Source organism: Ovis canadensis, chromosome 8, assembly GCF_042477335.2.
Source record: "Ovis canadensis isolate MfBH-ARS-UI-01 breed Bighorn chromosome 8, ARS-UI_OviCan_v2, whole genome shotgun sequence".
NCBI lineage: Eukaryota > Metazoa > Chordata > Mammalia > Artiodactyla > Bovidae > Ovis > Ovis canadensis.
This window is the reverse complement of record NC_091252.1, coordinates 87,759,021-87,773,596: the sequence shown is the minus strand read 5'-3', so window position 1 is coordinate 87,773,596 and position 14,576 is coordinate 87,759,021. Positions and strand designations below refer to the sequence as shown.

The 14,576-nt window shown below is 40.7% G+C and overlaps 1 protein-coding gene across 1 annotated transcript in view; it reads right to left on the bottom strand.

Moving 5' to 3' along the window:
• Positions 1-10,116, bottom strand: part of CCDC170 (coiled-coil domain containing 170) — a 93,729-nt gene extending 83,613 nt beyond the window's left edge. Inside the window, exon 1 of the mRNA XM_069599312.1 lies at positions 8,246-10,116. Coding sequence (XP_069455413.1) covers positions 8,246-8,584 — 339 coding nt within the window. The 5' untranslated portion in view covers positions 8,585-10,116. The remainder of the gene's footprint in view (positions 1-8,245) is intronic.
• Between the last annotated feature and the right edge of the window lie 4,460 nt (positions 10,117-14,576).

Below are 14,576 nucleotides of genomic sequence, written 5' to 3'. Positions count from 1 at the left end.
ACCTCCCATAACTGCTTGTTTGCCTTTCCTTCTAGACCCTCACCTGACACCGTATCTTTACTCCAGCCATGCCTGCCTTCTCCCTTTTCCAAACCTTTATTTATTACCCCATTTATTATTCACTTAACTATACTGTGAGCTTGATAGTTAGAAAGAGCATCTTCTACTCAATATCCCGATTTGTTACAGGTACATAATTTCTTTAAAGCTTTATTTCAATCTTACAGAAAAGTTGCAAGAATAATCAAGTATATGCCACACTTAGATTCACCAACTGTGAGAACATTTCATCACATTTGATCTAGCCTTTTCTCTCTATCCATTACAATCATGACAGCTGAGTCATTTGTGAGTAATTTGCGGACATCACAGCTTTCAACCCCTAAACACTTCAGCGTTTATTTCTAAGGACAAGGACATTCCTTTGCATACAGCTGTGAAATTCAAGAAATTTAATAATGACACCATAGTATTCACCAATTATCTCAATAACATTCCTTAGAGCAATTAAAAATACATCACATGTATTATCAGGTATCATTAGTCTGTTGAATCTAGTTCTCAGCCTTTCTTTTTCTTTTCTAACATCAACAATGAGATAAACTGACATATGGCTCCTGACATGATGCACTGAGAACACACCATCTCTCATATAGGATCACCGATAAATGCCAAAAGTGATTAACTTGAATCTAAGGCTAAGGAATCATGAGACATACCCAAACTGAGGGATGCGCTACCAACTGTATTCTTTTTTTAATTGGGGTATAATTGCTTTACAATATTGTGTTAGTTTCCATGTACGACAAAGTGAATCAGCCATACGTGTACACATATCCCCCCAAACCTTGGACCTCCCTCCCTTTCAGTTCACACAGAGAACTGAGCTGAGCTTCCTGTGCATACAGCAGGTTCCCACTAGCTATCTATTTTATACATGGTAGTATACTCTTTCTAAACACACTTCCCCTAGGGAAGCTATTTCTAAAAATACTCCCTCCCAGCATCACCGACAACTCAGCATACATGTCATCTCCTTGGGGAGTCATCTGGGCCCACCCTATCCAAAGCAAACCCTCTACACCAGTCAGTCTTGATCCTGTTATCCCACTTATCCCACTTGAGTGTTAACCGCACTTTGAAATTACCTTGTTTATCCATTTGTTTACTTTTGTTATCTATCTCCCCCACTAAAATGTAACTTTTATGAGAGTGGAACCTTATCTAAAACATCATCTGTTTTAGAACTGACCCTCACTTTTTAACTGCTGAAGCGAAGAATTTCCCTAACTTTGGTGCCCTGAAACTCAAAAAACCGTTCACCACACGGGTGACTCAATCAATGTACGATTCACCAAGCAGAGTTTTTCTGGTTCAGGCTTCCTCCCACATTTTCATTTTTGCTTACTCCAAATAATTACAAATTTTCAACAGTAAGACTTCCTTTTTGCTTCTCCACTCTACCCATTTCATTTACCCTGAAGTATAAAAGACTTATAGGAAATGTGACAACTATAGTCAGGTGTTGACATTGTTCCCCTTTGCACTGACAGTGAGATTAGATGATGATGACCTAGAAATGCTGAAAAATACATTTGTGTACAAAGCTAATGCAGAAGAGTCAGGAGGGACAGCATAAGAGTAAATTTAGTCAACAAAAAGGAAGTTATTTCAGTTACTCAGAAATAGAATTCATATATTTCCTTTTACTAGCAATATTTAAAATATTTTATTCATGCACTATCTAACATGTAGAAATAGAAGCCACAATCAATAGCAGTGCTGGTATCAATAAGAGAAAGAGTATAGGGCTGCTGGTCCACCTCGACAAAGCCTTTGAACTTCTCTGCCTTAGATCAAAGCCACCAAAGCACCAATTTCAAAGGAAAAAATTGGAAGCGAAACAAAGAAAAAAGAAATCTTGGGAAAAGAACCTAGCATAAATAATTCTAAGTAGAGCAAATGTTACTCCCTTTCTCAATTAAATTTTTAAATTGTCCTTGAACACAGAAAAAGTAAGTCTTTATAATTAGTCAACTTAATTCAAGTACAAACCAAGAAGCACTCACTATTGTTTCCAATATCCTGTACACTACATTTGGCAATTTTAAGTAAAGATTCACACCACCTTTTTGAAATACGAAGGGAAAATCAATCGTGCTCTCTGCTTGGTGTTCAAAAAGTTCTTTTATCCACCTGTTATTTGAACATTTCCCCTCGGCCAGGTGGTCCAAGAATAATTAGATACCAAGAGAAAATAAGTCTTGCAGTTTAAAGTTGGATATACGAAGAATTAACTGCTTGTCATTCATTTTTTAAACTTTTTATTCTGAACTTATTTTAGACCCAGAAAAAGGTTGCAAGATTAGAACAGAAAGATTCTGTGTAGCTTTACCCAGCTTCCCCTAATGTTAACTACTTACATATCCAAGGCATGTTAAAACCAGGAAATTAACATTGCTATAATACTCTTAACTAAACATCAGATCTTATTCAAATTTCACGAGTTTTCTAATAATGTCCTTTTTCTGGTCCAGGGATCAATCCAGGTTCTCACATTGCTTCTAGTTGTCTTGTCTCCTTATTTTCTGCCAATCATGACCTTGACACTTTTGAAGAGTACTGGCCATTTAACAGAAAATCCTTCAAGGTGGGTTTGTCTAACGTGAAAAAGCTGGCTTAAAACTCAACATTCAAAAAACGAAGATCATGGCATCTGGTCCCATTACTTCATGGCAAATAGATGGGGAAACAGTGGAAACAGTGACAGACTTTATTTTGGGGGGGCTTCAGAATCACTGCAGATGTTGACTGCAGCCATGAAATTAAAAGACACTTCCTCCTTGGAAGAAAAGTTATGACCAACCTACACAGCATATTAAAAAGCAGAGACATTTCTTTGCTGACAAAGATCAGGCTAGTCAAAGCTATGGTTTTTCCAGTAGTCATGTATGGATGTGAGAGTTGGACTATAAAGAAAGCCGAGCACCAAAGAATTGATGCTTTTGAACTGTGGTGTTGGAGAAGACTCTTGAGAGTCCCTTGGACTCCAAGGAGATCCAACCAGTCAATCCCAAAGGAAATCAGTCCTGAATATTCATTGGAAGAACTAATGCTGAAGCTGAAACTCCAAGACTTTGGCCACCTGATGTGAAGAGCTGACTCAGTGGAAAAGACCCTGATACTGGGAAAGATTGAAGACATGAGAAGAAGGGGATGACAGAGGATGAGATGGCTGGATGGCATCACTGACTTGATGGACATGAGTTTGAGCAAGCTCCGGAAGTTGGTGATGGACAGGGAAGCCTGGTGTGCTACAAGTCCATGGGGCTGAAAAGAGTCAGACACAACTGAGCAACTGAACTGAACTGAACTCATGATCAGATTGTCATCAATAATTTTTAATTGTATAAAGCCTTTTTTATTTAAAACAAGGAAAAATATTTAATTACTTATCTAGTTTAATCTCTACCAATACAGTTTCTAGGACTTTTTGTCCAATTGTTTCATAGTCCAAAGGTATTTATTCCCTTGGGCAAAGAAAAAAAGTCATCCAGTTAACTTCTACAGCCATATGTAACCCAAATATTTAATATCCTTTTATTCTTCTTCATAATGACTTAACCACTTTTGTATTTTTAGCTTTTTAATAGTTCCCTTACCAAATTTTTGTCTGGTGGGTCTCTCAGACACACACAGAGGTATATTAAAACTGTTTTACTGTAGGTGAAGATTTGCCTATAACTCCTCAGAGGTTTTTGCTTCTGTCTATTTTGGATTTATATATTTTGAGGCCATTTTATTAGACGCATATACATTTAGAATTGTTGCAGCTTTTTCTGATAAGTAAGAATTTTTATTATTATGTGGCAGTGATATAATTTGTATCATCATTGTGACTTTCTTTACCTCTAGTAATGCTTTTTTGCTTTAAAAATATTGTATAATATTATCATATCCAATAAGGTTTCCTGTGCTTATTATGTGTCTGATAAATCTTTTCAAACATGCTGCTTTCAATCTTTCCATATACTTTTGTTTGAATATGTCTTTCATAAATAGCATATACCTGAATTTTTTTTTAAATTCAATCTGACAATTTTATTGGTTAACTGAGCATTTAATCCATTTATAGTTATTGTAATTACTGATATATTCATATTGCTTTTCATCATCCTTTTTTCTTTTACTTTGCTTTTTCTGTTTCTTTCTCTCTCACTTCTTACCTTTGTGGGAGGCTTCAGGTTATTTTCCTTTATACCTAGAATACCAAGGTTTCTGACTTAAATTCACATGAAGACATATGATTAAAGTCAGATCTTTTCTTAACTTGAGTTTGATTAAAAGGAAGAGAAAATAAAAAAGAACAGAACAAATCAAAGAGAAAGGAAATGGAATCAAGTGGAAATGGTTACTACTTCACACCCATCAGGCTGACTATATGAAAAAAAAAAGAAAAAGAGTGGGAGAAAGAAAGGAAGGAAGGAAGGAGGATGGGAGAGAAGGAAGGAGAGAGTGAGAAAGTGAAAGAGGAAGGAAGGGAAAATACAAGTATGGACAAAGATGTGGAGAGATGGAACATCTGTGCATTGCTGATAAGAATGTAAAATGGTGCAGTTACTATGGAAAACAGTAAGGCAGTTCCTCAAAAAAACTGAAAATTGGGGACTTTGCTGGTGGTCTAGTGGCTAAGACTCACACGCCCAATGCAGAGGGCCCAGGTTTGATCCCTGGTCAGGGAGCTAGATTCACAGACCACAACTAAGAGTTTGCATACCACAACTAAAGATCCTGAAACCTACAACTGAGACCCAGTGCAGCCAAATAAATAAATATTAAAAAGAAAAAAGTTATAAAAAATTGAAAATTGAAATGCTACATAATCCAGCAATTACAATTCTTATACCCAAAATAACTGAAAGCAAGATCTTGAAGATCTGTTGTATACCCAGAGCATTATTCACAATAAAATAGTAGCATTATTCACAATAAAATAGTCCAAGTGTCTCTTGTACAGATGAATGGATAAGCAGAACATGACATATACATGCAATGGAATATCATTCTGCCTTCAAAAGGGAAGCAGTTCTAATGCACGTATTATAATTAATACAACACGGATGAATGGATGAACGTCAAGGGTATTATGCTAAGTGAAACATACCAGTCACAAAAAGATGAAAACGGTATGATTCCACTTACACAAGGTGCCCAGAGCAGTCAGACTCAGAAACAGTAAAAGAATGGTGGTTACCAGGAGCTGGGGAGAGGACATTAGATAATGTCAAGGGTATTATACTAAGTAAAACATATCAGTCACAAAAGGATGAAAACAGTATGATTCCATTTACACAAGGTGCCCAGAGCAGTCAAACTCAGAAACAGAAAAAGAATGGTGGTTACCAGGAGCTGGGGAAAGGAGGGCATGGGGAGTTACTGCTGAGTGTGCACAGAATTTCAGTTCGAAAGATGAAAAGTTTCAGAGATAGACGGTGATGATAGTTGTACAATAAAGCAACTTAGGGCCACTGAACTGTACACTTAAATTTTGCTAAGACAGTAAATTTTATGTTATGTGTATTTTACCATAATTTTTTAAATGTTTGAAATGGTGGGGAAATCAAGAAAAACTGACTTTACTTCTTTCATAATTATACATGACCAGTTTAAGTCCTCTTTCCTTTGAAGAACTATAGCTGCTGATAGGCCGTGTTGCTATTTACCTTTGCTTCTCATAACAACTCCATCGGGCAGCTACTCTAACTAACTCTTGTTTCACCAAGAGGAAAGAAACTTGCTCAAATTCCCAACCGTGATGTATTCAGTCACTCCGTTGGCAGCATTCCATATATTGACAGTGAATCTCCAAACCATGCTATGTCATAAGCTTTATGATCCCATGTTACAGATGAAGAAACTAAGTTCTGAGACACTGTCATATTTTTGCTCAAAGCGTCACAGTTAAGTGGTATAATCAAGACTGCCTGAACTCATAGCTAATACTTCCAGTCCCTGCAGTATTCTACTTCCTCATACACTTGGTTAGTATCCCTGCTTAGTATTTTAATCTATTTTTCAGTGCATAATGGTATGGCAGGGAAAGCACTAAACTTTCAAAAGAAAGATATTTAAATTCCTGTTCCATTATTAGCTAACTGAACAAGCTATATCTTGTGTATAATGGGAAATTCCTGCCCTGCCTATCTGAGTTATAAGATTGTCTCAGATAAGTATTTTGGAAACTGAAAAAGTAATTACAGAAAATGCTGGCATTTTGCTTCTCAATAAAATCTAGGTCTTCCAGGTCAATTAAAGTCTTGGGCTTGGGGGCTTCCCCAGTGGTCCTGTGGTTAAGAATCTGCCTTGCAATTCAGGGGACACTAGTTCGATCCCTAGTTCCGGAAGATTCCACATGCCACAGGTAACCTGCGAGTCACAACCGCTGAGCTTGCTCTCCTGGAGCCCAGGAACCACAACAAGAGAAGTCACTGCGATGAGAAGCCCATGCACCAAGACTTGAAAGTAGTCTGGCTCCCCAAACTACAGAAAGCCTGAGAGCAACACTGAAGCCCCAGAGAAGCCAAAAACAATTTTTTAAAAAGTCTTGGTCTTGGTGGATATTTTCCTTTATGTAGGTGGTAAAAGTTACCCTAAAAATCTCAGTCTTAATCAGTAGGATTATTCAATATGATCATTTATTACTAGAAAGTAACTATTTTTCCACCTTTACAGTAGAAAATGGGCAGATATGACCAATTAGGAACATCACCAATAGTGGGACAAACTGACATCGTGTACCTCCTACTCTGATGAACTGAGTCACATCACTTAGATAGTATTCCTACCAAAAATCTCATCATGAAGAACAATCTGATAAACCTGTTTTACAGAACAAGTGACCTAGATTCTGCAAAAATATCACCGAAGACAAAGACGGAGGAACTGTTCCAGGTTTACAGAGACTAAAGACACACAGCTAAATTCAATGTGTGATCCTGAAATGAAAAAAAAAAAAAATTGCAGTAAATGGCATTATTGGGACAACTGGCAAAATAGCAGATAGTGGACATTAGATAATATTATTATAAGGATGTTAAACACACTGAATTTGATCATTGTGTTTTGGTTAGAAAATTCCCTTGTTCTTAGGAGACACACACCAGAGTATTTTTTTAGGGATGAAGGGCCATGAGGTCGGTAATTTACTTTCAATTTGTTCCCTCAAACAAATATAAGCAGTACAAAAACTCTACATACTTATGCATGGGCTAATATTCTTAATGCACAAAGGATACAAGATAGGGACAAAATATGCAAATTTTCTAGAGGAAGAAAAACTAATTTTATTCGTACAAGATGGCACTAGTTTTCCACAAATACGTCAAGAATCAAAAAATCTAAATAGAAGGAAGGCACTATCCGGTGAGATGTAAAGGCAGCCATCAAAGCTGCTGAATGTTAGAATTCCCTACTGCTTGTTGGAGAATCCAACCCAAGTTTTGAATTAAGAGCGTGCCCCAGGGATTTCTGTGGTCAGCTAAGCTGAGTACACCTCTGGGGTCAGCAAGCAGTTCGACTGAACAGAGTTCCCCCCTCGTGGGGAACCTCTGACAAACGCTCTGCCTGGTGGGCCCCTGTGCGGGGTCTAGAAGGGGACACTTAACCCAGGCTGAGCCTGCAAGTCCGCGATGCCCAAGTACCACCTGGGAGTAGACGAATAAATGGATCCGACAACGGAATGACCGTTTCTGAAATGATTAGCAACGAAAAGAGCAGCGACTTCCCTCAGACTGTATGTATTATTATTAACCTTACCACCTCAGGTTTTTGAAGAAACTGCTCTGAAACACGTCTCTCTGTAGCTAAGAAGTTTAAGATAAAAGCAAGAATTCTTGGCGCCAGGGGCGGGGGTTCGGGAAGGGTCTACAGGAGCTAGACACACCGTTTTGAGAATGTCACCCGTGTCGATGACCAAGAGACGCGAACTGGTACAACCCCAAGTTCAGCCGCATTTCACACACTCACGACCTGCCCCCTCACTTCCTCAAATTCGCCGGCCGCTGGCAATACCAAGCCCCTCTCCGACGCGGGGACGTTCCCACCACGATCCACCCGGGCTACCGAAAGGAGAGTTCGCCGGCGAGGAGCGCCGCGCGCAGCCCGGGCCGAGCCTCCCCCGCGCTCTCCCGGGAGGAGACCGATCGCCGGCGCCGCCCCGGCGCGCGCCCGCGGGCTGCGATGGTACCTCGGGCGCGGGCGACGAGGCGCCGAAGGCGGCGGGGCCAGTGGGCGGCGGGCGCCGCGGGCCGGAGGAGCTCATGGCGGCCGGGGTCCCGCGGCGCGCTCGGACCGGCGGGCGCGGGAGCCGGCGGTGCGCGCGGGCTCGTCTCCTCGGGCAACCGGTAAACACTGCGGCGGGCCGGCGGGGCCCCGGACGCTGGCGGCGCCCGCGGGACCCGGAGACCTGGGCCGGGCTGCGAGGCGTCCGGGCCCCCGAGACGCGTCCGGGGGGCGCCGGACAGACCCTGATCCTCCTGAAGCTGTCCCGGGGGGGCGGTGCGGCGAGGCGGCCGAGCGGCCCCATCCGTCCAGGCGGAGGCTTGGCCCGGCCAGAGCGACTGGGGACGGCGGGTCCGGAGGTCGGTCCTCACTGCCCGGCTCCACCGCTGGCGCAGTTCCGGGTCTTGTCCTCGGGTCGGGGACAAGTGACAGCGAGGGGGGTCAGTGGTAACCGTGCTGACGGCGTGCAATGTCATGAAGGTGCATGAGCATTTATTTAGCGCCACTGTGTGCCCCCGCTTCTGCTTCTTCCAGCGCCCCGGCCGCCGCCGGCTGGGTGTGCAACCCGTGCAGTTGCACAGGCCCTGCGCTCAGAAGGGCCCGACGCTTGTTTTAACTCCACTCTTGAAATTCTTAGTGATTTTTGAACAGAGGGCCCTACATTTGCGTTTTGTACTGGGACCTGCAAATCATGTAGTCTGTCCTGGTGAGCAGTTCTTTCGTTTAACCTTCTCAACAACCCTGCAGGGAAATATATATAATAGTAAGACTAGTGTTGGTAACAGCCGCAGCTTCTAGTTATAAAACATTTACATTTGTTCTCTCAAGAGCTGTTCTAAGTGCTTTCCAACTATGATCTCATTAGTAAAAACAAGATTATGAAGTGGATATTAGAATAATCCATTTTTAAGCTGAGGAAACAATCACAGGGAAATGAAATAAATTGTCCAAGAGTATATACAGCTGGTCAGTGGCGGAATGAAGATCAGACCCTAGACTTTAAAGCACAGAGAAGGGGAGTCACCTACCTTAGGTCCCACTGTTTGTAGCAGAACCTCAAACTGAAACCCACATTCACCCCACTTGAAGGCCCTTGGTAGAACTCCCTCTGTGCTCTTCTAAAATTAAATGAAATCGAAGATACAGCAACTCTTCTTGGATTCCATCCAGCCATCCTACATGCATTCATTATTATCTCTGAGGACTTCTTGGCCTCAGATGATGTCTTTTGATTTTATAGTAATAATTGTCACCTGTGCAATCCAGAATGACCACAGTGCTTTCATTGGAAAGCACTTTCATTGGCTTAAAAAAAAAAAATCCTTTAATGGAAACTAAAGCTGTCAGAAATCTCCTAATACTATAGTTTGTAGTAAACATTCTTTTCAATTGCAGTTTTTCCTTGCAGTACAATTACTACACACGTGTCAAATTTTCAGTGAAATGAAACTGCCCCAGGAAACACAAAAGCTGACACAACCTCAAGGCAACTGGAAGAGGAGCTGAGAAAGTCCCTTCTCTATTTACATCTAATTGTTGCAGAGTTCAGTTTCATAAAGTCTAATTCTGGTCACTCTGGTCAAACTTGTAACTCTTCTTCATCACACCAGAAAATATGAATTTACACAGTCTTTAAGAATCAATGCTGGTCACCAAGAACCAACTGTATAACAGCACATGGAACTCTGCTCAATGTCATGTGGCAGCCTGGATGGGAGGGGGTGCTAGGGGGAGAATGGATATATGTATATGTGTGGCTGAGTCCCTTCGCTGTTCACTGGAAACTATCACATTGTTCATTGACTATGCCCCAATACAAAATAAATTTATTTTTAAAAATCAGTATTGGTGATAAATGTATGAATTAAAAGGATGGGAGAAATCTTTTTACAGTGTATACTTATATCAGGTCTTCACTGTGCACACTTTATCTTACAGTTTTGTCAATTATATCTTGATGAAGCTGGGGAAAATACAGTGAAAATTTGAATCAGTGTTAAACAGATTTTTCTCCATGCGGAAAAAAATTTACTTTCATGGTGAGTGGGAGCAGAAAAGTGTCTGGCCTGAGCCCCACCTGGATGCCTTCAAACTTCCTGGGATGTCAAGACATGAACCAAGTGATTCTTAAAAGGCAATACCTGATGATGGTCCTTTGAGAATTGAAAGAAGGACCCAAGACTGGATGTAGGTCTGAGCTGGACCCTGGAAGAGTTTGGGACAAGCTGGTACTATGGTGATAGAAGACGTAGGCTGGCAGTGGGGGAAACTCTGGGTTTGATGATAGTTTAAGCAAGGGAGGGATGTAAAAAATATTCCTGCCCAGATTTCTCACAAAATTGCATGTGTGGGCAACATATTATGGTGTGTAATGTCTCAGTATAGACTTCTATTTTTCTTTATCATGACAACAGAGCAGGCAGCTGCCAGCAGTTTGAACTAGTCTACTTCATATAACTGCATTTTTATAGAAAAGGGAAGTTCCTAATTAGATGCCAGGCTAGTGTATAGAAACCATTCCACTGGGGGCCAAGTTTTTAACAAGAGTTGGTTTATAATGTTGTATTAGTTTCTGGTGGACAACAAAGTGCTTCAGTTTTATATGTATATACTTTTTCAGATTCTTTTCCATAATAGGTGATTACAACGTTTAGTTCCCTGTGCTATTTAGTAGGTCCTTGTTGCTTATCTATTTTGTATACAGTCGTTTAGGTCAAGGACAATGTTAAGGCTGCAACCAAAGGGCAACAGTAGGTGGGATATGTAGGAGGATCTAGAGGGGAGTCGGGGAGGCCTGCAGGAGGGGCTGTCACAGGCCAGGTGAGAGCTGAGACTGATGGACTGGGAGTGGTGATGGGGGGCCGGGGAGATTTGGAGGTGGAATCCACAGGAATCTGAGGTTACCAGCCAGGCTGAAAGCCCAGTGAGGCCTGAAAGGCAGTGAGGAGATAAAGCAGAAGGAGGAGGAGAGAGAGTTCAGTTTAGGACACATTTAGCCTGAGGTGCTGATAGGGGAAGGCAAACAAATATTTTGCAGTTTGGGAACGGGAAGCCCTGGGCATGTCCAGCTTAAACCAGAATTTCCACCTCATCCTTCTGTCATGTTACTGTCCTGAAATATGTTTAGAAACCTGGGACGCTGAGACAGACGTTCAATAAACATGATATCTGAGACAAGATTGAAATGCCTCATCAGTAGCTCTGGGAAGACATTAAGATCTGTATCTCTGGCACTTGGGCTTTTATTTTGGAACTTTCTTGGGGTTTTGGAAGTTTATTTCTCTAGTTTCTTCCTTATGTTTGTTTGCTTGTTTGTCTTGCAAATATACAAGCTTCTCATAGGAAAAATCTATAATAAGATAACTTTGGGGACTTTCAATGTGTTTAGAAACCTGTCCAGAAAGCACTCCTATAACATTTTATTTGTCTAAAAGAGTTTTTTCAGAGGATATGTTTGATTTAAATATTTTCCTCAATGGCTGAATGAAATGTTGCCAAATGCTGCAAACTGCTTGAGGTATCCAATACAAGATGCCTTGGTGAAAGACAGACCACCAAAATCCAATACATCTATCCTTCAAGTGACCACAGTTAAGGTTTTTTCAACCATTCTTGGTCCTTTCTTAGACTTGTTTCAGTTGTTTTGCTGATTTCTATTTGATCTCTCTAATTAGTCCTTTTAAAAATTAATTTGTATTGGAATATAATTGCTTTACAATGTGTTAATTTCTACTATACAGCAAAGGGAATCAGCTATATGTATACATATAATTAGTCCTTCTTTAGGAATGATTATCATTTTACTAATTTATCCCGAAGCAAATCCCTGTCCCTGGTTTGTTCTAGTCTGACAACATGACTAGTTGTAAAACTCTCTCACTGTCACTTCCAAAGATCTTTATAAAGTTTCATACCATTTATTTTTAAAGACTGTTTTCTTTTCCTAATACTTAAAACTGTTTCCAACATATTTTTTACCTAAAATAAATGCTATCCATTTTATAACTTCATGGTAGGCTAAGCTTGGAAACTGAGAGCTCACTTTATAGAAAACAACCAATTCAAGGACCTTTGGTTTCAGCATTAAAACCAATGACAGACTGCTTTTTTTAATAAAAAAGTAAAATCCTTATTCAAACTTAAAGTGCTTTTAAAAATATTTTAGCCAGGTAAAAAGAAGGTTCTGGAAAACACCCATGATAAATATATATTTTCCAGACTCACGTGATTTTCATCTGACTTTAAATTCAACATATTTCATTGATAATTCAATTTTAATCTGTATTTTTTCAACTAATCAAAAAGATTCACTGTACATAATGCCATCCTCCAAGGCCTTGCTGAAGCAATTTTTCAGTTGTAAAGTTGCAAGTTTAAAAGAGTTTAATATTTCAGGAAAAATTTGGAGGGATTAATCAGGCAATCAGTTTAAATATTTTTCTACCCCAAGGGGAGAATGAACTTACTGGCAGATCGTCAAAAGAACCACCTCATCGTGTGTCTCTTTATAGGAAAAGTGTCAACCAGTCAGAAGGATTTATGAAGTCTGGGATGAAGCGAGAGCCTAAGGGCCTCTTTTGCTCTCTCCTCCACATTCCCTTTGCAGCTGTGGGTCTTTTTGTAAGGGTCTTTTCGTAAGGTCTTTCACCTTTGGCGTTAGTGTTTCAGAAAGACTTAGGAGGATTCTTAAGAAAGTGGTTTACTTAGGAGTGCTCCTAGGACAAGAAAGCAAAGAAAACAGGATAGAAGAGAACAAGCTACTCAAGCATCTAGCTGAGCCTGGAAACTAACTTCCCACTTTGATGCCAGGAGACTGGCTCTTTGTACCTGTTACCTCCTCCCCCTGCCCCATCCCCAGCTCCAGTCTCAAGTCAGCTATCCATTGGCAGGAGGTCAAGTCTCCAGCGAAACAGACAGGATGGCACAGCTGACAAAGCAACTGTTGGGGGGAAAGGGAGATCTCAGCTAAAAAAAGGGGTTCCAGAAAGGATCGCATCTTCAACTGCACGATGCAGTTTTGGAAATAACTCTTCAGTCTTGCTCCTTTCTCCATTCTTGTTATCGATTGTCTTAGACTGGGTTTTAAGGAGCTTTTTTTGGGGGGGGGGCGGTGATTATCTGGGCTTTTATACCAACCAGTCTGCTTCTAATCCATTTTCAAGCCAACACAAGAATTACTTTGTTTTTTAACTGCAATCTGATGATTCCCTTGTTCTAAAACTTCAAGGAAATCCCACTGTTTACAGGACTCGAGGAAGAGTTCTTAACGTCAGACTTTTTTTTATACTTTTCATAGGTTTATTATTTTTCCTCCTCAAATCAACTTCTCTGAAGTGGGTATTATTGTCCTCTAATTACAGGTGTAGAAACTAAAGCTCAGAGAGAGAGCTTGCTCACAACATAAATGTCAGCACAGAGCCTCCCTGGGGGCTCAGTGGGGAAGAATCCACCTGCCAGTGCAGGAGACACAGGTTCAATCCCTGAACCAGGACGATCCTACCTGCGGTGGAGCAGCAAAGCCTGTGCCCCACAGCTGTTGAGCCTGCGCTCTAGAGTCCAGGAGCTGCAACTCCTGAGCCCACTTGCCCCAGAGCCTGTGCTCTGCAACAAGAGAAGCCACTGCAGTCAGAAGCCAGAGCCCTGCAACTAGAGAGTAGCTCCCGCGCGCCGTAATTAGAGAAAAGCCCACAGGCAGCAACCAAGACCCAGCACAGCCAAGTAAATAAATAAAAATTTTTAAATAAATGAATAAAATCAGCTTTAAAAATAATTGGCAGTACAGGTTTTTCAAGTGAGGTGTCTCTGCCTCCAAGTTCGCTACTCTGTAATAGATACTGTCTAGCAGTCAGCATTTCTCAAAAGTTGAACTCATCCACTCTGTGCACTGTGTTTCTCCTCGGCAACCTACCTACAGTTAAGGCTCCTGTATATGGTTGATCAGGCTGTACACTGCTCAAGGGCAACACATTTTAAGGGGTACTCTTCGAAGCAGAGACATTTTTGCTATTTGGAAATATCTTTGTATTGTTATCACACTTTAAAATTTTTTGAAGATGGGCATTTTGTACATTTATTATGAGTTATTTCAACTGATAGAAGTAAAATGTCCTTTTAAAAGGTTAGATATATACTAGCTACTTTGATCTATGAAGGAGAACTAACTTTGATAAGTGAATAATACCTAAAACAGCTTGGGTTTCTAAATAAGAAGCTTGTTTTCTGACACACTGATCAGTTGTATATTTAAGTTTTATAAATACAGTCAGTCCTATTTGTAGATTCCATATCTGCAAATT